General features: G+C 34.6%; 2 protein-coding genes and 2 non-coding genes across 4 annotated transcripts; all 4 read left to right on the forward strand.

Moving 5' to 3' along the window:
• The first annotated feature begins 325 nt into the window (after window positions 1–325).
• LOC120332758 (U1 spliceosomal RNA) lies at window positions 326–488 on the forward strand. Its single transcript, XR_005568144.2, has one exon. It is a non-coding gene; the product is annotated as a U1 spliceosomal RNA (small nuclear RNA).
• A 560-nt stretch (window positions 489–1,048) lies between these two features.
• LOC144424095 (U1 spliceosomal RNA) lies at window positions 1,049–1,211 on the forward strand. Its single transcript, XR_013476459.1, has one exon. It is a non-coding gene; the product is annotated as a U1 spliceosomal RNA (small nuclear RNA).
• Window positions 1,212–2,062: 851 nt separating this feature from the next.
• LOC144422818 (E3 ubiquitin-protein ligase DTX3L-like) lies at window positions 2,063–6,112 on the forward strand. Its single transcript, XM_078112668.1, has 5 exons — window positions 2,063–2,103; window positions 2,427–2,610; window positions 4,104–4,297; window positions 5,258–5,342; window positions 6,083–6,112. Exons 1-5 carry the CDS (start codon window positions 2,063–2,065, stop codon window positions 6,110–6,112), a joined length of 534 nt encoding a protein of 177 aa, XP_077968794.1.
• Window positions 6,113–22,072: 15,960 nt separating this feature from the next.
• Window positions 22,073–25,370, forward strand: LOC144422819 (zinc finger protein 862-like). The gene is made up of 3 exons (XM_078112670.1): window positions 22,073–23,754; window positions 23,797–24,053; window positions 25,287–25,370. The coding sequence occupies exons 1-3, from the start codon at window positions 22,140–22,142 to the stop codon at window positions 25,368–25,370; spliced, it is 1,956 nt and encodes a 651-aa protein (XP_077968796.1). The 5' UTR covers window positions 22,073–22,139.
• Window positions 25,371–26,292: the final 922 nt, after the last annotated feature.

Raw genomic sequence — 26,292 nt, forward strand, 5'->3', positions numbered from 1 at the left:
GAGCGCCAAGATTTGGAAGTATAATTGTTTGCTGTCCAAAGGTACGTATTGGGGCTGTGGCTCTTGGTTTATAGTTTATTATTTTAAACCCTGGCTCTTTTCTATTTCTTGTAAAGTTGTTCAGCTTCATTCTGCCATCGGATGGCAAAGAACTCGCGATGTATCACATAAAATATTTGAACGCAATGAATCGTATTCTACGTTACTGACAGACGAATCAATTAAAATTGCAACTTTTGCACATATCGTTTTTATTGTTGAGAACTTCTTCTCAACATTTAGCATAGAACATTCATTCATGATGCGCAACCAATCGTCACAAATCATACTTACCTGACGAGGCAGTCAACCGCGATCACGAAGGCGGTTCTGCCTAGGCGAGGTTTAGTCATTGCACCCAGACTAAATTGACCCTAGCGATTATCCCAAATGTGGATAACTCCGTCGTGTAATTTATGCTAGTGGGGACTGCGTTCGCGCTATCCCTTTTATATATTTGCTCACTACCAATAATCCTGTTGGCTTTCGAGTTAGGTCAATGAGCGGCCACGTTGCTTTTATTAGTTGTGGCCGTATTGATCCTCGTTTGGTGTGTTATATTTCTCTTGACCAATCTTACAGTCCATTTATTGATATTATTCCATGACATGCCTTGCCATTATCCAAGTTATCCCTTTATCCAACCGTCCTTGCTGGCAGTTCCACATTCAGGTTGTGTTGCCATTGATTGAGCAATAGAATGAGCGCCAAGATTCGGAAATATCATTATTCTCTGTTTAAGGTACGTATCGGAGCTGCGGCTCTTTGTTTATAGTTTAATATTCAACCCCTGGTCCTTACTATTTCTTGTAAAGTTGTTCAGCTTCATTAAAGAACTCGCGATGTATCACATAAAAGATTTGAACGCAATGAATCGTATTCTACGTTACTGACAGACGATTCAATTAAAATTGCAACTCTTGCACATATCGTTTTTATTGTGGAGAAGTTCTTCTCAACATTTAGCATAGAACATTCATTCATGATGCGCAACCAATCGTCACAAATCATACTTACCTGACGAGGCAGTCAACCGCGATCACGAAGGCGGTTCTGCCTAGGCGAGGTTTAGTCATTGCACCCAGACTAAATTGACCCTAGCGATTATCCCAAATGTGGATAACTCGGTCGTGTATTTTATGCTAGTGGGGACTGCGTTCGCGCTATCCCTTTCATATATTTGCTCACGACCAATAATCCTGTTGGCTTTCGAGTTAGGTCAATGAGCGGCCAAGTTGCTTTCATTACTTGTGGCCGTATTGATCCTCGTTTGGGTGTGTTATATTTCTCATGACCAATCTTACAATCCATTTATTTATATTATTCCATGACATGCCTTGCCATTATCCAAGTTATCCCTTTATCCAACCGTCTTTAGATTGATTCCTTATTTGCAGTTCCACATTCAGATTGTGTTGCCATTGATTGAGCAATAGAATGAGCGCCAAGATTCGGAAATATCATTATTCTCTGTTTAAGGTACGTATCGGAGCTGCGGCTCTTTGTTCATAGTTTAATATTTCAACCCCTGGTCCTTGCTATTTCTTGTAAAGTTGTTCATGTTCAGTTTCATTCTGCCATCGGATGGCAAAGAACTCGCGATGTATCACATAAAAGATTTGAACGCAATGAATCGTATTCTACGTTACTGACAGACGAATCAATTAAAATTGCAACTTTTGCACATATCGTTTTTATTGTTGAGAACTTCTTCTCAACATTTAGCATAGAACATTCATTCATGATGCGCAACCAATCGTCACAAATCATACTTATCTGACGGGGCAGTCAACCGCGATCACGAAGGCGGTTCTGCCTAGGCGAGGTTTAGGTTATACCTTACCATTGCAAAATTTTAGACGCTTCAATTCAGAGTGTTTTGGAGAGTTAGCACTTACAAACTGGCTCCCATCAGCAAAACTATAATTTTTATTCAAAACATCAAACTGTTTGCCGCTCACAGGTTGATCATTGTAACAGCATAAACAAAGAAAACATCATTAACATAATAATCATTTTTAACATGCTAATTCGACAGCGTTTTATTGACATTGTGAGAAAAAGGTCATTGTGCATTCGCATAAGCAACACAGTGGTACATCATTATAGAGCAACAAGAACGGGATTTCAAATGGGCATCTTGTGACCTCTTGCGCTCCCAGTATAACAACCACGGCACTAGACCATGGTATTGCCCAAAACTTGAATAACCACACAATAGCTTAATTACATTTTGGTACCATAATTTTCATTCTTTTATTAATACAAAATTTTCACACATCGTGATAACTTTTAAATATCATTGAACCCGTCAATCACAAGAATTTTTGCTTAAATAAGAACAAATATTATTTTTATCATCAATTATTATCATCATTATTATCAAGTTCTGGTTTCATTTATCCAGATGCAGAATCTCAGTCTTCAAGTCAAACTGCTTCTGGTCCAAGAATCATCAAACAACAACCATCTGGAGGGAGGATGAAAAGCAGTATGTCGCAAGAATCACTGCCAGGATATGAAGGATGGACTATTGTCATCACCTACTCATTTCCTGCTGGAAGTCTGATGGTGAGTTATGAAACAAATTTAATTATTGGTCGGAAAATAAATTACAGATTTACTAGAATCAAGATTCTTAATCAATAAGGTTTTTGTTTTTAATATTAATCCCCATTGCACATTAGCATATTTGAACATCGATTGATTTCAATTTCTTTCCTGAATTACCGGTAAATACCAGTTCAATACAAGCAGCCACAAATATTTAGTAGGGTGGTTCACGTATTACAGCCTCCTCCACCATCAAGTCCATGCTTCCGAAAACGAATAACTGGCTAAACAATCTCTTACGTGTTATAGACTGGTAACCGGATTAGAGGCTGTGGTTCGCCACTTGATTAAGTCTCTTATAGGCTTTTCCCTCCCCAGTGTAAATATGGTAATTCTGTCATATCTTATTTTTAATGAAATTCAAGCTATCAGACACTGATATCTAATGATATTTAAGGAGATATTAATATTTCAAATTTTCTGGTTCTGCATTTCCTATCCAATTTATTTCATCCTGGGTGAGGTGGTTGGCATGGATTTGAACCGAGATGTTCAATATTTGATGTCAGCTTAGTTCAGTCCAACACTTCAACCATTAGGCCTGCGGTTCCAAAACTTTTTGTTTGTGCGGCGATGAATTATATGGAAAAAACTGCTAACGGCGCACTAAGGGAAAAAATTTGAATAAAATTCTATATTGTGATCATTAATGTGTAAATTAATGATCATTAATATGTTTGTAAACATATACGCCAAATGTCAACTTTTCTCTGCCTGATTTTATTTTGAAACTCTAAACAAACTCTGTTCAACAGATAAATAAACTGCAGCCTGGGAAATTGCAGCAAGCAGTGTCCATAACTATTGTTACGTAACACTAGTCCACCGCGGTACACCCTTTGGTAACCACTGCGTTAGGCCATTGCACAGTCCAGAAGCTTGAAAGAAGTATTGCTAAATGTTTGCATTCACTCACATGAGGTATTGCTTCTCATAGAAATATACAGAATCAGGCAGTATTTTGTATAATGCTTATATGGGTTGACTCTGGTTCATGCTTTGTCCATCTATAATTAATTTAAACTGGTATGCTGATTGAATTCAGTTCTAATGGAAATCAAAGTTTTGAAAGGTTTGTTATTGAGAAAAAGTTCGAATATAGAAGCCATTTGTGCAGTAAAATCGTAACATAGCAATATATAGATCATGCTTGTTAAAACCTGGGTAATATCAAATTGTTATTTGCTCAAACTTAAGGTGTAATTAGATTCAATCGTGCAGTAAAATCATTGCATAGCCAAATATTTAGTGGGCTTCTTCATAAGTTCTGATTTCAATGTATGATTGAGTTATCGGGTTGTCAAGTTGAATCAATGTATTGGTAATGGAAATATCAAGTATTTTGATAAACTAATTGTTAACCTCTGCTAAATCTTCATAGATATTCTGATATTTATATCAGTTTAACAAACCCCCAGGTATGAGAGATGATTAGTTTTTTTTTTCCTCAGGGGGTTTCATATGAAGCTCAAGAATTCACTGAATATTTGCCACGGAATGATGGACGGATATGTTGCGGCTTACTCTATCGAGCATTCAATGCAGGATGGATTTTTAAGATTCAGGAAGTTGGTGACAGAAGAGGAAAAATTGTTTGGAACGATGAGTTTCCTCATAAGACTAATAAAACTGGAGGACCTGAGAAGTAAGTACTTTGTGTTCTTTATGTTTGATGGGTATTTACTTCCTAAAATGTTAAGAAATAGGAAGGAATAAAACAAATGCAAAGTCTTGTTATGTATTGCACTACAAATCAATTCAAAATTCTCTCAAAATCCTTATTTTGGTATCTAAATCGTCATTTATGGGAAATAATAAAAAAAGGGATTCACAAGCCCTGGTATTTAAGTTATTGCTCACAATGACCTTAGGATTTATTTACTAAATTTTCAAAGCATAAAGACATATCGGATAAAATAGTTTTCCTAAAAATTATTCAAATTTATTTATTTGGATTTTACCAACCTTGTTCAAATGAAAACTAAGCTCCTTTTTATAGGAAAATGATTTATTTAATTCAGAGTGACTTAATGTTATTTAACTGCCAGGGTCTGGTCTAAATTTCCGGACATATCCACCTAACCATTATGATCACAACTGGTATTTATCAAATAGATTAGAAATCTAAATTATGATTCTAAAATGTTGTATTTTGGGCATCTGCGCTATGGTTGTGATTCTCAGTACCAATGGTTTTCTTATAATTCACTCTGAACAAAACTCAAGACAAGTTGAATTTTGACATTTATTTGGAAGCCAGTGTCATAATTTGTTCCTGTTAAGAAGTTGCAATTTCAGACTTTTTAACAAAAACTAAATTGGTCGTTATGATAAATTTAAATGGAGTATTCTTGGAGTATTCGTACCAAAATGGTGCACAACCTGACATAGTATTGTGTACCAAGTTAGTTTTCAGGTTGTGCGTTACCTTGGTACAAATACTTCCGGAGCGCCTAAATGTTTGTCAACCAAGAATTTTTCTTCAACTCCCTAGGTGCAAGTTCTGTACTGCAATACTCTGAAGTCAGGATCCACCATTTACCAAACTTCCATTCTTTTTCTATGTACATGTTCAATGAGAGTTCATCAAATATTTTTTTTTCAGCGATGGATATCCTGATCCAAACCATACAATGAAACTGAAAGAAGCATTGAAGGCAAAAGGATTTGAGTTTGATGCATCAATATCGGTGAGATAATTTTATTAATATGACACTCTGGCAAAATATTGCTGTGCCAACTTTCCCCAACATGTATCCATATAAATAGTCTTGAATAACAATTAGATAATCATCAGTTGAAACTGAATTGAGTAATGAACTTGCATTGGTATCAAAGGTAGATAAAGGGTTGCCTGTTTACATGAAGTTTTGCCCAATTCTAATAATTTACTATTCGATTTGATTCAAATATTCGATTTGAAAAGCCCAGCCCTAAAGACATCATAAAGTGCTCTACTGTCACATGTGATGTCACAATAACATTATTTTGAAGCTTTTAAAATGCAAATTCAAAAGCGCAATCTTCAATGAGACACTCCATCTGCTGGGCAGATTTTATTGACAATAAAGGTTTTACATTCACACAGTTCTTTTGATTTCATGTAGGTTCTTTGACAATGCACTATTAAAGTGAGGACAAAACAGTGTGTAGGATATGGTGATTTTAATAATATAGAAATTAAAGTTTGTTTTATACCACGTTTTTATGTTTTCACCTTCGGACAAGGACTTGTACAAGCATCCACTGATATGTAATGACTAATATTTTCAAAGATACAGGAATTTTACCAAAGAAATTAGTTTTGTAGTTTGGGAAATGTGAAGCTTGGATAGATATAATAAATATAATAGATATTATACGTAAATTATGACATGTTTTTGCTTTCGTTTCATTGACTCTCTCTCTCAATTCTTCTTTCATTTCACAGAATCTCATGTTGAAGCAATTGAGATTTTGATTGAGTTGAAGATCTCCAGAAAGATTTCCTGTAACATCTGTTCCATTGTTACCTGAATAATATAGTAAACTTTGATGTTGAACCCGCCTTCATTTAAACTACATCAAAGACCAAATTAATAATGCCATTGCGGCTGTTGTATCATGAAATAAGTAAAATGGCCCAGGCGGCTAAAGTGTTATACTCATGTAGATTTGGAGGACAAAACCCCCCTCTTTTGAAATGTAAAAAATAAAATAAAAGCATCTTTCTGTATCATGCATAGTAATTTTTCTAGCTTGAAACGCCTTTTGGACCCTCAAGACTCATGACACACAGAAGTTTTCTAGCGTTTGGCCGGACTCGCAAGGTCTTTCGATCTTACATGGCAAATAAATATTTCAAACACCCCCCTTTGAAAATTTCTAGCTTCGTCCCTGGTTGGACCTAACTTCCAAGCTTCCCAAATTACCTAACTCATCTCAAGTTTGAATTCCACACCACCTCACCCAGTGTGTGTTACATTGGGCAGGCAATGCCAAGCTGTAAAGATTTCAGTCCTTTCGGATAAATAGCAGCTCCCTTCATACATATTGTTAGATATCAGTGGCTGCTAAAGTAATATTTTGGAGTCATTTTTAGATAATTTTTTTTGGCTTCCATTGCCCTGAACAAGTATCCAATGATGAATATGGAACGTCTATATTGCATGGGAGGGCTTGAAATATTCCTGTTTAGCACTGTATACAACACTCTGGGTGAGGTGGTGATTGAACTTGGAGGTGATGGGTATATGATTAAACTTGGGTTCTTCAATCAGACATGCCAACTTAGTCAAGTATAAAACACTAGGGCTAGGCTTTTGGGATGGTTGCATTGTCAATATATTAGATTTGGTGGAATTAATCAATGAAACATCATTTAGCCTCATGAATTCTTCATAAATTAAAATATGTTGAATAAACTGGCATTTTTGTGTCAGCCCGTATACTACAAAATTGTTCTAATAAAAGCCCACCACCACTGGACTTTTGCTGTTTAAATATTGCTGTATGTAATACTCTGGGTGAGGTGGTGGGCATATGACTTATGTGCTTTAATATGCGATGCCAACATATTCAAGTTCATAACATTAGGCCAGTGGTCGGCAAACTTTATGTACTTGCAGGCCAAATATACACATTTCCCGTAGCGTGGGGGCCACAATAATTCCGCCTACATCAATTGCCACATTAAACTTCAAATTATGGCGCACACGTGGCTTTTTATGCTTTGTTAAAAGCTTGCCACAATGAGAAGTGTATGTGATTTTTTTATCTGGCATTTTTGTGTCAGTCATGATTCTTTTAAGCTGCATAGATTATCTGTTTAAATATTCTATTTCTGCCCTGGGTTTTATTTGTCAACAACAACTAAATGCATTATTCATCTAAGTTTCAATGTCATTTTTATGCATTTTAATATATTACCTGTATGATATATTGTATACTTTTTTCGTAGGTTCCCCACTGCCGCTGTAAATACCACATTCTGATAGACCTATACCAGTGGTTCCCAAACTTTTTAGAGTTGGGACCCACTATTTATTACCACAGCTTATGGCGATCCATTTAACTTTAATAAAACATACATGGAGGAAACGAAAATAAGACCTGGCCTGAAAATAAGATAGATTGTATTTAAAAAAAAATATATTTTAATTAAACCCTACCCTTAAAATAAATTTAAAATGTGTTGGAGAGGAAAGGTTCAGTGACCTGAGGTAAGGTGAAGATCACACATCAATTCAAGATTGTGTGATGTCACAATCATAATTATGATATTTGTCACATGATTTCTGTATAGGAAATACAAAAAAAAACAATGGATGTTTATTTTTCTATTATGTTTATTGTAAAACTTCGTGATTTTCTACAGTGTAATTTTATTTTTGTTAAATGAACACGAAAGACCTCTTCCAAAAAAACAAAAACATAGCGTTATTCTTCAAAAAATAAATAAATCTATATCCTGTCTAAATTTCGGGGAAACATTGTAAGAAGGGCTGTACAGTGTACAAAACTGCTATGCGTAAAAAACCACATGGTCATTCTTTGTGTAGCAAATTTTTGTCCCTTCAAGAAGATCATAAAAAAGAAACTTTCACAAATTAGAATTTAAATTTAATTTCTTTTGTTTTTTTGTTTAATTTTTTTTTGAGTCGCCACCGATCCTAATAACCAGTATAATTAATCAAAGTTCTCTATCTTTTCCCAAAGTTCTTGATCTTTTCACGACCCACCAAGATTCCTTTTGCGACCCATAGTTTGGGAACCGCTGAGTCCTATACAATTCTTCTGAGCCAACCACCGCTGTATATATCTATCATTATTCTATTAAATATCCAATAGCATTTTTATATATTATTTTCATAATTATGCGACCGAGCCAAGATCTGTATATCCAAAGCATCTGACAATATACAAATCAAGAGTTCCAGCAAAATATTTTTTTCCGAAAAGGCTACTTTGTGCACTTTTTAACTTTATATCTAATTGTGTTATGAATTTGTGATACATATTGTTTTTCCAACCATTTAGTCTTCTTATAAAGAAATGTATTAGTAATATTATTGTGCTTTTTTACAAATAATTTTATATTCATTCCTCCCAATTTTTTATGCTTAATTAATATCAGATTCTCAAAAATGTCACGTTTCACACTTGTGTTTTTTACCCATTTTGCTGCACTAGTACCACACTGAGTTGGAGCAGATATATATTGTATCGAATGGTCCAAGTAAGCGTGTGAAGTGGCTTTAGCAGAAGGTTTGAGTGAGTTGTACGGAGTGTGATTTGAACAGTTGGAACTGTTGTGTGGCACAGTATTTTGAGACATATAATTAATTTGGCGCTTCATATTGTCCATAAAAGTTCCTAGACCGCTTTTGACTGATTTTTATTGTAATATTGATTTTATTAAATTATTAAATCTGATTCTGCAACAATTTCTATGTTTATTGAGGAAGCCAAACTGATAAAGGAATCATGGTGGGCAGAGACAGATGGGATGTTTGTCACCATACAGCTAAACAGGTTAAAACACTGCACTTATCTGCCTGAGGCAGCCATGGGGGCGCTCCAGAAGTATGTGAACCAAGATGGCGAACACCGGAACGTAGTATGTGTACCAGGTTAGGGTTGGGCCACAAGTTTATTCCAATTTTCCTCATTTCAGTTCTATTACGAGTTCGGGGACTAGCCAAGTGACTCTTGTAGTATTTGTACCTGAATATATGGCCTAACCCTAACCTGGTACACATACTACGTTCCGGTGTTCGCCATCTTGGTTCACATACTACAGGAGTACCCCCGTGGGAGTTCCATATTGTTCCAAAGTTCTTATCTAGTTCCAAAGTTTTTATCTAGTTTTTGAAAAACTCATTAAAAATAGAAAGTCGCTGCTAATTTGCAACTTTTGTGAACAAATAAATCTGATTGGTATTTATCTGCTGCATTTTAAACATATTCAATACTCAAAATTTTTTTTATAATCTCTTTGGAATAGAAGATTGTACTGTTTCGGCCCTCCTGTAGGAAAAATAACTAAATGTAGGATAAAATTCCTTTTTATTATATGATGCCTAGTTGTGCTTTTAGAACCGAACAAAGCCCTGCACAAGCAGTCAAAGAAATCCAGCGGCAAGGAGACACCCTAGGTGAGGTTGGGGCAGGGGCCATAGGGGCAGCATGATATAGAAGTGAGTTTATTGCAAAGTTTGATAAGCGCCTGGGTTGGGGACGTGGAATTTGAACCTGAAATTTGTAATCTGCAATGCCAACGAATAGAGGTCTATGATTAGAATACTATCATAGATAGGCTGAATGTAATGAATCAAGTAAACTGATTTGCTGGAGTTGACAAAAGTTAATTACGGCTTAAATTGAGCTCTCAGATAAGTGTTCAGGTTTAAAAAAGTGTTTTCGATGAGTAGCGTTCAGGTATTCATCTTTTTCCCTACAACCAACAAAGTTGGTTTTACCGTGGAAGCAATGAAGCCTTGCTGTTTATCACTGCCAGAATAAAATGTAATGTACGTGGAAGCGGCAGGGTAATATTTTTTGCTTTTTTTAAAAGCGATTCAGAACTTTTCCAAGTGTCTCAAACCATTGCGTTCTGTTGGCTTTTATACTGTTTGCGAGATTTCGAGACATGTTGAAGAAAACAAGGCAGTGTGGCGCATCGTGCTAAGCGTTAGGAATAATTTTGCATCGTAATGTTGGAATCCTATGCCGGATTGATTATGTTCGAGAACAATGCTCCTCTCTGTCGTAGGGTGGTTCGCGTAACAGCTCCATGCATCTGAAAACTGGTCAACTGATCCCATACCCGATATGGAAGGGTGAACCGGACGTGAGACCGTGGTTCGCCATATGGTTAAGCCGCCTTATCGGCCTTCCTCTCCCTCGGTCGAAGTTTGAGGCTTCTTGGAATGTTTCGATTTTGAATGGGCCTGTGAACAACAGCGCCACCAATCAGATATATAGTAAATCTAATATTTCTATTCAGAACATTTTTCAAATTATGAACACCCATCAAATCTAAAACATTTAGGGAAAGTATTGAATGAAAATAGATTGAAAATATGTCTGCTTTGTTCAGTGGCGTATCTAGGTAAAATGGCGCCCATGGCAAAGATTTAAAAATGCGACCCCTCCTTCGCTTGTTTCCTTTTTTCGTTTACATGAAATTGATGGCTCTCAACTACGCAACATAACAAGCAATTTAATAACTACACAATAAACAGTAGACGGTCGGGCAATAACAAAATCTTAGAATAGTATATTTCGTGACGCAAATTTGCCAATGATTTCATCAAAAATTTTTTTTTTTTTGTTTCACCCCTCTCTATACTTAATATAGCCAGATCACAAAGCTTTCCTGGCTAATTGAAGATCGAAGGTATGACAGAATCAATTTTAGTTCACTAAACGACCGATCGCAATTTTCTATGGATACTGCCAATGTCAGCAAAATTTGCAAAGCCATCTGGAGATTGGGGAAATTCAAAAAAGACTCTTTGACACACACTGTTTTCTTGTCATAGTCTATATCTTACATGGGCCTGATGCTTCCACAACCAAATTTCGATGTTTTAGCTGAAAAATAGCTCGAGGAATTTGTTGAGATTTTGGCACGAGGCTAATTGTTTTCCACTAAGAGGTTGAATGTGGATGGCTTCCAATGGAACCAAGATGCTCTCGCAGCACAGGATCAAGGACGGCAAGGAATTTTATTAAGCCAAGAAAATGACCAACATTTGAATTACTATCTGCTTGAAGTGACTCCCTGTGCCCTTGCAAAGCGAGATTTTGTTCCGCCAGACACTTTATTTCATGCGATATTCATTTAAGAATCTCACTACATTTTTCCCTTTCCTTTTTAATTTGTACATGGAAATTGGCGTCAATAATTCCGGTTTATTGCCCCAATTTCTTTCCACGCTGTAAAACATTCTCTCTCATTGTACGAATATTCATAAATGTTCACTCCAGTACGATATCAGAGCTAATATGAGGTGCAGTAAGTCCAGTACCGTATCAATTTCGGCTTATTAATGTTGAATCACCGTCAATTGCGCTAAGTGACGGAACAAACTGCATTGATCGTTGGAAACTGCAAACTGCATTGACTTTGGTTAAATTTGTTGAAAATTATACAATTAGAACTTTTCGCGTTTTTTGCGCCCCCGTCCAAACGGCGCCCATGGCACGAGCCATGGCTGCCATACCCTAGATACGCCACTGCCTTTGTTGCCTATTTAAAGCGGGTCAATTCGGAGCAGACTATGTTCGCACTGAACAGAACTCAGCGATATAAGCGGCCACTAAAGAACTGGTTAAAATGAACGCTTCCGGAAAACTATTATGAACTATCCCTGGCATGAGCATATCAATTTTGTCCAATTTTCACTATGCTGAATCAACATTTGTTTGATTGGATTCTTTAGGAATCATCATGTTGCCATATGAATGGTTGCCATGAAAGTTTCCGCAAAGTTCATCATAGTTAGCTCTACAACTATGTCAAACCAGATGATATCCATTCAAGTGTTTTTTGAACCAATTTACATTAATAATAAAAAAACATATTTTATGCTGAGATGGATTATTGGTTCAAAACTAGTGATGTTTGCAAAAAGAGGCAATTTCTTTTTTAAAACATGTTTTCGTGTGTCCACGGCGAACATGTCTATGGACACCAGGTTTAGTTTAGTATTGCTGGAAATCTATTGCCTTCCTACGCATATTTTTATTACAAAATTCTCTAAATCTCATAATTTTAGATTGTAATTGTCATGTTGGGTGGATATGGTGGGCATACACATTCAACTTCATCCTAAGTTATGTTTGCCTCGGGTAATTTGCTGTTGTTACGTTGTTTTGTTTTATATGATTAAATTCATTGAATGATTAGCTCCATATTCTCTTGACATTGATTTTCTAATAGGCACGCGGAATACTGGAATACACGAAAAGTTCAGTCTTACAAAATTTTGAAGGCCTTTATTTCTGATCATTTATTATATGATACTCGTGGCCTCAAAAATTTTTCGAAATCACTGCCTCGAATTTTTGTTTCCGCCAAATATGAAAAAAATCTCTTTTTTGTTGATTTTCGAAGCCTGTACAGAGTTGTGAACAAAACACATGCTTGTGAATAAAGTTACTTCCAAAAGCAAATTGATATTTGAATTGGATGCACTAAATATGCGTAAAATTGATTTATAATTGTTTTTAAGACCTTCTTCTCATAAAGTTACACTTTGTTTACCACCATTTTAATATTTTAACTTGTGACTTCAATTACTATTAAAAATCTTTGTCCAAAGTCGTTGGCAAGTTGCTGATATTATTTTAGTTTTAAACCGTCAGGCTCACATATATATTTTCATGGAATAATAGTGTTCCCTCATAAATCCAATCTTTTTTGTATAGTTTTTCATTGATTGCAAATATTACCCCTAATTACTGAAAGAGCCTAAGTAATTTAAAATATTTGTTTTGTTGTCTGTAAAATTTAATTCTCTGTAGGATTGAATATAAATTATAAATTTGAAAAAATATTTTCAATGGGGGAGCTTTTTTACTGTGCGGGATTTCGTTGAAAACCCCAGGTTTATTAGTTCCTTGTTTTCTGCACCACTGTGAAGCTAGCAGGACTTTCAGCCAGAATATTTTTACACATTGAATATAGGTTCTACGCGCAAATAGTTTTCACTTATAGTTACATATAAAATTGAAAAAGGTGATCAAAATATAATTTTAGTACGGAAATACATGAAAAATCTTCAAACTGACTGAATACAATGAATTTGACAAAAAATATAGTGTTTAAGAAAAGACCAACTCAGCGAAAAATGAATTTTCAAGTATTCCGCAAATACGAAGTTTCGAAAAATTATCGTATTTAAAACGTCGATTTCTCGAAAACCGCCAATAAAGGCAGCACCACGACACATTCGAAAAAAAAAACTGATTCGTCATAGATTTGATTTTGATATGTCAGAACAGTAGCAGCACGTTTTGACTTGGCCATATATAATACCAAAAATAGCGTATAATTTTCAATTTTAATAACTATGTAGATATAACATATTTAAAAACGGTTTGGTATTTCAACTGAATTTACTGGACAATTCATCAAATACTTTTTTCTCTTGGTCATACATCAAAACTGTACGTTCATTAAACTTGTAATAAGTGGGCAAATCTTAAAATACCAAAAAATTATTTTACGCCCTCTTGTGGATTTTTTCCGGAATTTTTAAAAAAACATCGTTTTTGAAAAGGCGATTTCTCAAAAACCGCCAATAAAGGCAGCACTACGTCACATTCGGAGAAAAGCAGATACCTTATAGATTTAATTTCATTATGTTAGAACAGTAGCAGCACGTTTTGACTTGGCTTGGCCATATATAATACCAAACATAGCGTATAATTTTCAATTTTATTAGTTATGTAGATATAACATATTTAAAAACGGTTTGATATTTCAACTGAATTTACTTGATAATGCATCAAATACCTTTTTTTTCTTGGTTATACATCAAAACCGTACGTTCATTAAACTTGGAATAAGTGGGCAAATCTTAAAATAACAAAAAATGATTTTACGCCCTCTTTTGGATTATTTCCGGAATTTTAAAAAAAAATATCGTGTTTGAAAGGGCGATTTCTCAAAAACCGCCAATAAAGGCAGCACTACGACACATTCGGAGAAAAGCAGGTACCTTATAGATTTAATTTCATTATGTTAGAACAGTAGCAGCACGTTTTGACTTGGCTTGGCCATATATAATACCAAACATAGCGTATAATTTTCAATTTTATTAGTTATGTAGATATAACATATTTAAAAACGGTTTGATATTTCAACTGAATTTACTTGATAATGCATCAAATACCTTTTTTTTCTTGGTTATACATCAAAACCGTACGTTCATTAAACTTGGAATAAGTGGGCAAATCTTAAAATAACAAAAAATGATTTTACGCCCTCTTTTGGATTATTTCCGGAATTTTAAAAAAAAATATCGTGTTTGAAAGGGCGATTTCTCAAAAACCGCCAATAAAGGCAGCACTACGACACATTCGGAGAAAAGCAGGTACCTTATAGATTTAATTTCATTATGTTAGAACAGTAGCAGCACGTTTTGACTTGGCCATATATAATACCAAACATAGCGTGTATTCAAAATTTTATAAACAATGCAGACGTAACATATTTAAAAACCGTTTGCTATTTCAACTAAATTTACTAGATAATTTATCGAGCATTTTTTTCTCTTGGACATACATATATACTGTACGTTCATTAAACTTGAAATAAGTTGCGGAAAGTATAAAATACCAAAAACCAAGTTACGTCCTCTTGTGGATTACCTTCAAAATTTCAAAAAATTATCGTATTTGAAATAGCGATTTCTCGAAAACCGCCAATACAGGCAGCACAACGACACATTCGGAGAAAAGCAGATACCTCATAGATACGATTTTCATATGTCAGAACAGTGGCAGCACGTTTTGACTTGGCCATATATAATACCAAACATAGCGTATAATTTTCAATTTTATTAACTATGTAGATATAACATATTTAAAAACGGTTTGGTATTTCAACTAAATTTACTGGATAATTTATCAAATACTTTTTTTCTCTTGGTCATACATCAAAACCGTACGTTCATTAAACTTGGAATAAGTGGGCAAATCTTAAAATACCAAAAAATGATTTTACGCCCTCTTGTGGATTTTTTCCGGTATTTTTAAAAAAATATCGTTTTTGAAAAGGCGATTTCTCAAAAACCGCCAATAAAGGCAGCACTACGACACATTCGGAGAAAAGCAGGTACCTTATAGATTTAATTTCATTATGTCATAACAGTAGCAGCATGTTTTGACTTGGCCATATATAATACCAAACATCGCGTGTATTCAAAATTTAATAAACAATGCAGACGTAACATATTTAAAAACCGTTTTATATTTCAACTAAATTTACTAGATAATTTATCGAACATTTTTTTTCTCTTGGGCATACATATATTCTGTACGATCATTAAACTTGGAACAAGTTGCGGAAAGTATAAAATAGCAAAAACCAAGTTACGTCCTCTTGTGGATCATCTTCAAAATTTCGAAAAATTATCGTATTTGAAATAGCGATTTCTCGAAAACCGCCAATAAAGGCAGCACTACGACACATTCGGAGAAAAGCAGATACCTGATAGATTAAACTTCATTATGTCAGAACAATAGCAGCACGTTTTGACTTGGCCATGTATAATACCAAACATAGCGTGTTTTCAAAATGTTATAAACAATGCAGACGTAACATAATTTAAAAACCGTTTGTTATTTCAACTAAATTTACTAGATAATTTATCAAACAACTTTTTCTCTTGGACATACATATATACTGTACGTCCATTAAACTTGGAATGAGTTGCGGAAAGTATGATTTAACAAAAAAATCATTTTACGCCCTCTTGTTGGTTATTTTCAAAAATTTATCGTTTTTGAAATAGCGATTTTTCAAAAACCGCCAATAAAGGCAGCACTACGACACATTCGGAGAAAAGCAGATACCTTATAGATTCGATTTTATTATGTCAGAACAGTAGCAGCACGTTTTGACTTGGCCAATCATAATACCAAACATAGCGTATAATTTTCAATTTTATTAACTATGTAGATGTAACATATTTAAAAACGGTTTGCTGTTTCAACTAAATTTACTGGATAATTCATCAAATACTTTCCTCTCTTGGCCATACATCAAAACTGTACGTTCATTAAAATTGGAATAAGTGGGCAAATCCTAAAATAACAAAAAATGATTTGACGCCATCTTGTGGATTTTTTTCGGATTTTCAAAAAAATATCTTTTTGAAATAGCGATTTCTCAAAAACCGCCAATAAAGGCAGCACTACGACACATTCGGAGAAAAGCAGATACCTCATAAATTCGATTTCATTATGTCAGAACAATAGCAGCACGTTTTAACTCGGCCAAATATATTACCAAACATAGCGTGAATTCAAAATTTCATAAACAATGCAGACGTAACATATTTAAAAAGTGATTTGTATTTCAACTAAATTTACTAGATAATAAATCAAACATCTTTTTCTATTAAACATACACCAATACTGTACGTTCACTAAACTTTGAATAAGTTGCGGAAAATATGAAATACCAAAAAAATCATTTTAAGCCCTTTTGTGGATTATTTTCAAAATTTCGTAAAATTATCGTTTTTTAAAGAGCGATTTATAGAAAACCGCCAATAAAGGCAGCACTACGACGCATTCGGAGAAAGGCAGATACCTTATAGATTTGATTTTATTATGTCACAACAGTAGCAGCACGTTTTGACTTGGTCATATATAATACCAAACATAGCGTGTATTCTTCAACTTTTGAATAATGCTGACGTTAAAAATTAATAAAGCTGTCGTATTTTAAACAAATTTACTGAATACTTGTTCAAATATAATTTTCCCCCAGTCACACATCAATACTGAACAAAGTGAGAAATATATTTGATCCAATATCTAGCAAATTAAGTTGAAATACAAGCTTTTTAAGTTCGTTACGTCCATTTTAATATAAAATTTTGAAAACACGTTATGTTTGGTATTATACATGACCAAGTCAAAGTGTGCTGTTACTGTTTTGCTATGGTGAAGTCGAATCTATAAGTTATCTGATTTGCTCAGATAATCAAAATAAATAATCAAAAAATGTTTTGTTATTTTAAGATTCGCCCACTTATTCCAAGTTAATGAACGTACAGTTCTGATGTATGACCGAGAGAAAAATTTGATGAATTATCCAGTAAATTTAGTTGAAATACCAAACCGTTTTTAAATATGTTACATCCACATTGGTAATAAAATTGAAAATTATACGCTATGTTTGGTATTATATATGGCCAAGTCAAAACGTGCTGCTACTGTTTTGACATATGAAAATCGAATCTATAAGGTATCTGCTTTTCTCCGAATGTGTCGTAGTGCTGCCTTTATTGGCGGTTTTCGTGAAATCGCTATTTCGAATACGATAATTTTTTGAAATTTTGAAGATAATCCACAAGAGGACGTAACTTGGTTTTTGATATTTTATACTTTCCGCAAATTATTCCAAGTTTAATGATCGTACAGTATATATGTATTTCCAAGAGAAAAAAATGTTCGATAAATTATCTAGAAATTTTGGTGGAAAACCAAACGGTTTTTAAATATGTTACGTCTGCATTGTTTATAAAATTTTGAATACACGCTATGTTTGGTATTATATATGGCCAAGTCAAAACGTGCTGCTACTGTTCTGACATAATGAAATTAAATCTATAAGGTACCTGCTTTTCTCCGAATGTGTCGTAGTGCTGCCTTTATTGGCGGTTTTAGAGAAATCGCCCTTTCAAACACGATATTTTTTTGAAAATTCCCGAAAAAATCCACAAGAGGGCGTGAAATCATTTTTTGCTATTTTAAGATTTGCCCACTTATTCCAAGTTTAATGAACGTACGGTTTTGATGTATGACCAAGAGAAAAAAGTATTTGATGAATTATCCAGTAAATCCAGTTGAAAAACCAAACCGTTTTTAAATATGTTATATCTACATAGTTAATAAAATTGAAAATTATACGCTATTTTTGGTATTATATATGGCCAAGTCAAAACGCGCTGCTATTGTTCTGACATATTAAAATCGAATCTATAAGGTATCTGCTTTTCTCCGAATGTGACGTAGTGCTGCCTTTATTGGCGGTTTTCGAGAATTCTCTATTTCAAATACGATAATTTTTTGAAATTTTGAAGGTAATCCACAAGAGGACGTAAAATGTTTTTGGTATTTTATACTTTTCGCAACTTATTCCAAGTTTAATGAACGTACAATATATATGTATGTCCAAGAGAAAAAGATGTTCCATTAGATATCTAGTAAATTTAGTTGAAATACCAAACGGTTTTTAAATATGTTACGTCTGCATTGTTTATAAAATTTTGAATACACGCTATGTTTGATATTATATATGGCCAAGTCAAAACGTGCTGCTACTGTTCTGACATAATGAAATTAAATCTATAAGGTATCTGCTTTTCTCCGAATGTGTCGTAGTGCTGCCTTTATTGGCGGTTTTTGAGAAATCGCCTTTTCAAAAACGGTATTTTTTTAAAAATACCGGAAAAAATCCACAAAAGGGCGTAAAATCATTTTTTGTTATTTTAAGATTTGCCCACTTATTCCAAGTTTAATGAACGTACAGTTTTGGTGTATGACCAAGAGAAAAAAGTATTTGATAAATTATCCAGTAAATTCAGTTGAAATACCAAACCGTTTTTAAATATGTTATATCTACATAGTTAAAAAAAAGTGAAAATTATACGCTATTTTTGGTATTATATATAGTCAAGTCAAAACGTGCTGCTACTGTTCTGACATATTAAAATCGAATCTATAAGGAATCTGCTTTTCTCCGAATGTGTCGTGGTGCTGCCTTTATTGGCGGTTTTCTAGAAATCGACGTTTTAAAAACGATAATTTTTTGCGAAACTTCGTATTTGCGTAATACCTGAAAATTCATTTTTCGCTCAGTTGGTCTTTTCTTAAACACATATATATTCTTATATTTTGTCCAATTCATTGTATTGAGTCAGTTTGAAGATTTTTCATGTATTTCCGTGCTAAAATTATATTTTAATCAACTTTTTTCAATTTTTATATGTACCTATAAGTGAACACTATTTGCGCGTAGAACCTATATTTAATGTGTAAAAATATTCTGGCTGAAAGTGCTGCTAGCTTCACAGTGGTGTTTAAATATCACCTTTCAATGAAAAGTTTTGTAACTTTTTGCAGCTGGTGTAAAGAAAAGTTCTTGGATAACTAAGTTAGGTACCGGTACGGCAACGCCAGGTGAAGGCAGAATAACGTTAATAATAGATCACTTGACAATATGTTACAGCTTTAGAAGCCCGAAAATACCGCCACCACTAGTGAAATACCATTTGAAGACCGTTAAAACGAGCAACGCACCACTCTATCGCCCTACACAAGCCTGGATGTTTGCAAAGTTTGTCTGAGCGACCAAAATTAAAACAATAAAAGTCAAAGGTCGGGGAAAGGTCCATAGTTGCATGCATGCAGAGGTGGGCTAGATCTGCTTCACTCACCAAAAAGAAGTCAAAACTAACCGAATTAAGGTCCAAATTATTTTAAATACTATTAATCAATAAAAGTACCGTTAGGTAAAATTAATTAAAGCAGTATGATACCGAGGTAGGAAAATCGGTTTCTAAAGTCACGAATCATAGGCAAGAAAATTCAATTGAGGTTGTTGATCACTGCGGTCAGTTCAAATTCATCACGGTTAATTCATCAATCATCAGTAAATCTTATTGGAGGTGCATCAGGTTCAGGCACTATAAGACGACCCAATGGTAATAGATGGGTGGAATTTTAGACTAAACGATTATCGATTCCTCAAAATGGCATATCGATTCACAGGCCATATGACTAGTGACCATATAACTAGTTAATTATGCGTGTTTTCGTCTTTGACTGTTAACTCGGGAGAGGCTGTGTTAGCCATATGGTTAAGATGGCTCAGATTTTCTTTTCGTGTGTTTGCTGCTTTCTTTGAAGTTCAGTATACATGAAATATGCGCATAACTGGCCATATGATAAAGAGTCAGGTTTCATAATACCATTGTAGCACTTAAAAACTCATATTTTGTATCATCAGTAAGACTAAAGATAGGTCTTTTTACACCTAGGTGGCATCGTTCATTTTAGGTGTCCACATGGCGTGTGCGTTTATAGAAGGACACTATTCGACAAGCATTTGCAGGGAACCATGTCCGTGGTCATTCAAACAACGTCTAAATGTATACATTTCAGATATTGCGTCACAGGTTGTTTTTAATGAGACATTACAAATGGGAATATTTATTTCTGAATTCAGAAATCCAATCTCTCACTATTTGAAGATGGATTTTAAAATTCTCGGTATCAATGTTTTAGAATTTTAAGGTATATTGGTGGAGCATAGAGTGTGAAAGTTTATGTTGGTTTATCTTAGTTGCAATAAGATATTAAAATGAAATAGCGATTCTTTCAGGTTGCTCATCATGGTGGAAATGGCTTCTCAGACATGCTCGGGCCATATAAAGGCATGCTATATGACAGGTATGGCAAACCACGCTTTGTGACCCACCGCGATTTTTCGGAGACCCACAAACAGTGTTCCCTCTAAGGTGTGCGCGTGTGCGCGCGCACACAGCTTTCAGAGGCCGCGCACACGCATAGATTTACTGCGCACAGACGTATTTCGATGTAATCTATCAATGTTCTCGGTTGGCAGGTTGAGAAAGTTTGTTATTGGATTCGCTAAAAGGATGCATTTCTTTGAAAGTTAAGATGGCATCATGTGCGAAGAAGGTACCAGCAGTAACTGTAGCGGCCATGATCATAAGCATTGACCGCTGTTATAGTAACTTAACTGGCAACGATATCATGGGGTCATTGAACCTTGACCATTTTGGCATTGGCGGGATCTCTTTCGGCGTGAGTCGCTTGGAGGTAGGACGTATAAATTTGTATCCTATTCAATCGGAGGGGTTTTAGCATTATTAATTAGGCGTCGTTGAAATTTACATCATATAATTCTGTTTTTCCTATTTTGTATAGTTATTATTGGTCCCTCCTGTGTAATAGCACTGTATTTTACCGGATTTTTGTTTGACAACTATTTCATCATTATTTGACTCATATTTCACCAACTTTTAACTCAGCAATAAACGTATTTGGACAATCATTTCGAGACTTTGAAAAAAAAACTCAGACAGAACCGCGTCATCAAAAATAAAGTGCCTGTACAACTATTTATTCCAGTCGCCCTAACGAGCACGTCGCCATCGTATGGTTCTGAGCCGTTATAGTAACATAATCAATAGCTGCCATAACCTAGCTGCTGTATCCATTGCATGTTTGTCCACTTATGCTGTAGTTGAAATAAGCTTAAGATAGCCTACTAACAGAACTGTTACTACTAATTGTATTGTTAAGTAGCCTGAGGTTGTAGGCTACATTGTAATCCGTTAATTTGTCCGTTACTCATTGAGCCATTTTTCAACCAGGTTAGTTTTATTAGGCTGTTAGTTACCGTGAACCCTGCAACAGAATAGGCTAGAAAAAACCAGCTTACGTTTAAAAGAAGCTAAGTAAACAGTTCTGAGCCTCGCTTAAGCTTTTTGGGAACTGATGCGATTGTGCTGTACTCTGCACATTGCATTACTTTCAGCAAAATGTCAACTTTGATTAAAAAAACCTTTGAGATGTTTTTCTATTCATTCAATTGAATACTTAGATCAACGAAGCCAATAAAAAACTGTCATATCTGAATCATTTTCACAGAATATTACTTTTTGTTTCATGGCTCAACATACTGATAAAGTATTATCCTGTAGCTGTAAAGACTAACTTTTCTGCTCTGTATGTCAGCCGAACCAAAACGTAAAAGGACTGCTAACTCGTTCAAAAAAGATTGGTTGGATGAAGCAGTGATAACGGCAACTCCCACGGCTCATGATGATCAATGTGTATATTTACGTGATGTATTTGTATATGATGAAAATGAAGGCATTATTACATGTCTTTATTGTCATGATGCCATGGTTTCTGGTGAATTTTCAAATGGCAAAAAGTGGTACAATAATGTATGGAAGCTTGACTTTTTAAAACGGCATTTAAAAAGTAAGACCCACCTATATGGTGTACAAAAGCTCAGAAACAAGAACCCTTTATTACCAGCCCATGGAATATTAAAAATGCTAAGTGAAACCCCAGAGGAACGTAATCGGAAGCGTGCATGTAAGGAAGAGATTGTAATTCTTATTGACAACATTCTATTGGCAGTAAAGATGAACAGTTCTTTACTTTCTGTACAAGATATCAACGACCACATGGCTAAGTATGTTCGAATACCTGAAAGTTGGCGAAGCAAAAATTACGCTTTTGAATTTTTGGAATATATTGATGTAGTTATTAGCCAGGAAATAATGGAAGAAATAGCTTCTGCCGATTTTCACACTCTAACTGTAGATGAAAGTACAGATATATCCGTAAGCAAATGTCTGATTTTATATTTTAAATACAGAGTCTCTTTTGAATATAAAACTAGATTTGGTGGAATCATACAACTAAAGTCGTGTGATGCTTCATCTATTGTCACTGCAATTGAAGAGTTTTACAAAAAATATAGACTTGAGCTGGATAAAATGGTTATGTTTACATCCGATGGTGCAGCAGTAATGCTAGGTAGAAGAAATGGTGTGGCGGCGAAGCTCAAAGAGCGTATACCACATTTAGTACAACAACACTGCGTTGCACATCGGGAAGATTTGGGCATAGCTGATACATGGAAAGAAGTGAAGCTATTGCAAGATATCGAAACGTTAATGCGAACTATTTATTCCATGTTTTCTCGTTCTACAATCAACCGCTGTAAATTTCAAGATATTGCTGCAGCTTGTGAAAACGAAGCGATTGCTTTTAAACCACTTAATGAAGTTCGATGGTTGTCACGTCACTTTGCTCTGCAGGCCATCATTAAAAACTATGATAGCTTGATTGCATATTTTGAAGAGATGAAATCTAATGACCCAATTTCTAAATATTGTTTTAAAAAATTAAAAAATAATGGAGTTCGTATAGCTTTGGAAGTTTTAAATGCGGTTTTTGAGCAACTAGCTGCTTTGTGTAAAATTTTCCAAAGACAAGGATTGACACCGATTGATGCACAGAATTTTGCACATGCAAAAATAAATAAACTACGGCAGAAGTATCTTGGTGACACAACATTTTGGGGTGAAAGAGTGGATAATTTGTTAGCTAGAATATCGGAAGAAGAAATTGCCACTTTTGACTCTGAAGGACTGCTGGATTTTATAAGGCTTTTATGTGATCATCTGATAGAAAGATTCCCAGAAGGAGAGGTACAAGACTGGGTAGCTTTTGATTGTGCTGCATTGAAATCCCCTTGCTATACTTTTGGTATCACCGAAATTAAAGCTCTGTGTTCTAAATATGAGTTTGTTTTGCCAGAACGAAGTATAATTATTGATCAATAAACAGATTTTAAATACGCAATAGCTGAAAAAATTAAGGCTGGAGTTGTTAGCACTTTTGCTGATTTGATAAACTTTATGTTTCAGCATGAACAGTTTAGAGAATTGGCCAAGCTTGTAGATATCGGTGGGAATTTTCTTGCATCCAGCGTTGAATGTGAGCGCGGGTTTAGTTTGATGAATTCCATCAAAACCAAGCTAAGGAACAGACTGGGAGAAAGGCATTTGGACATGATAATGAGGATCAAGTCTTATCAGCGAGATGGATGTGTTATAGACAAGGTGAGGGTTTATGAAGAATGGGTCAGCAATAAGGATAGACGTGAGAAAGTTGGTCAATGAAAGTAAAGAAATACTGTAAAACATAGGTCCTCGACTCTTTATAGCATATTGTCCCCTGACACGAGATAGAGCTAACGTTTCTTTTTGAAAAACATTGCTCCAATTGTTTCGTTTTCTTTTGTTCTTTTTTCACTCTTTATTTGAATTCAAATAAAACCATCTTTTACAATCAATTTCATTTGTTATTTTTCATGTATGATAACATATAGCCTTCACTAAAGCATTTACAATTTATTGAAAAACTTATTAAGCTTAATAAGCCCACTTATTATCCGGTTAAAGCGCCAAAATTTCTTCATTGTTTTTTTTGCACAAATATTAGTCATTTCCAAAAAAGTGCGCACACACCAAAATTTCTGCGCACACATACTACAAAAAATTAGAGGGAACATTGCCCACAAAGGCACGTGTGAAATACAAACATACTAACATAAGTGATAAAAATTAATAAAACCATTTATAATCAAATTTAACAATAAGTAAACTATTATAATCTAACGCCAGTTGGGTACGGACGCTAAATTCAAATTGAACTCATATTTTGTATCATCAGTGAGCTTAAAGATAGATCTTTCTATTCCTAGGTGACATCGTTCATTTTAGGTGTCCACATGCCGTGTGCGTTTATATAAAGAAATCCAATCTCTCAATATTTGAAGATGGGTTTCAAAATTCTCAGAACGGATGTCTAGAAATTGAAGTTATATTTATGGAGCATAGAGTGTGAAAGTTTGCGTTAGTTTATCTTAGTTTCGATAAGAAATATCGATTGTTTCAGGTTGCTCATCATGGTGAAAATCGCTTCCCAGGCATGTTTGAGCCATATAAATGCATGCTATAGTATATGAGAACCAAAAAAAAATTGTTACTGCGAAAAGAAGGCTAAAAAAGTTGGAGTAGACCCAGAAGCAACTGTTGAAATGTGTTACAGTCTACTAGACAGATTTAACACTAAATCAAAAAAGAAAGGACCTGACAGGTCATTTCCGGATCTTCGGAACTCCATACTTGATGTAAACTCTAGTGTAGCAGAACATCAAAATGCTGTAATGGTCCGAGACAGGTAAATTGGTAATAAGATAAAACATTTTTGTTGGCTTAGGTAAATGTTTCTGTGAATTGCTGTAATCTTAATATAGTATAATTTTCAATGTCATTTTGATTTCTTCACAGGTACTCACTGTGCATTATGGATATCCCCAATTTCTTATTATTGAGTCGTTTGATATTGCACCTACAGAATGTGCGGACAAATAGAACCATAATGAATGTTATGTAGTGGTGTGACGATTGATGAAAGAGGAATTGCGATCCCACTCTCTCAAGGTTAACAAAAAAAATGTAACAATTCATGGAATTTTCCTTTTCGCTAGATTGAAAAGTTTCAGTTTTTTATATATATTTTGATATTCTAAATTATTTCTGTTTTAAAAAATTAAATTATTTATTTTCTTTATTGACATGTATTTTATCCAATACAATGTTGTCGGTTTTAGTTCTTTGTCAGAAAAGGAGAAATTTCGTGAATGTTGATTAATGTGCATAAAATACACATAAATATGCATAAAATGTTCATTTTTATAAATATATTTTCATTGTTAGCAGTCAGGCGTCTGCTTCGTACTACTGATCACAAACATTCTTCGTAAAGTGCCATGGTAACTGCTTTTAGTTCATTTTTTTATTTGATAACCGACTTGAATAAAATTTAATGTCAGTAATCAGTTGTTTATTTTGACTGTTATAAAATTACAACTACTGTTCCAAGAAATGCTTCATTGAAGTATTTTCATACTTGTGCACTTGTAATATGAATGATATATTTAAACTTTCGGAAGCTGAAGTTTCATCGCAGAACTGTGATGAGGAATTGATAAGCAATGACATTCTGGCAAACTCTTCCGGATTAGAAATTGAAACGTAAAATTTTATTCAACGTGGCAACCGCCCCTGTTAATTGGCGTATAGTTGTGATTTCGTAGCAATTTCATTAGGTAATAATTAGGAAAACAATCTCTAATACAAAAGCTATGTGGTTGCTTATTAAGGCAGATGACAGTGATGTACCTGAAATCATAAGTACGACACATGCTGAGTGAAAAATCTGGTTAAAAGGCTTCATCTCCTTAAAACCTCATCTTTGGATCATGGATGGAGTATGTAATTTCATTTGCACTTG

This window comes from Styela clava, chromosome 5 (genome assembly GCF_964204865.1).
Source record: "Styela clava chromosome 5, kaStyClav1.hap1.2, whole genome shotgun sequence".
NCBI lineage: Eukaryota > Metazoa > Chordata > Ascidiacea > Stolidobranchia > Styelidae > Styela > Styela clava.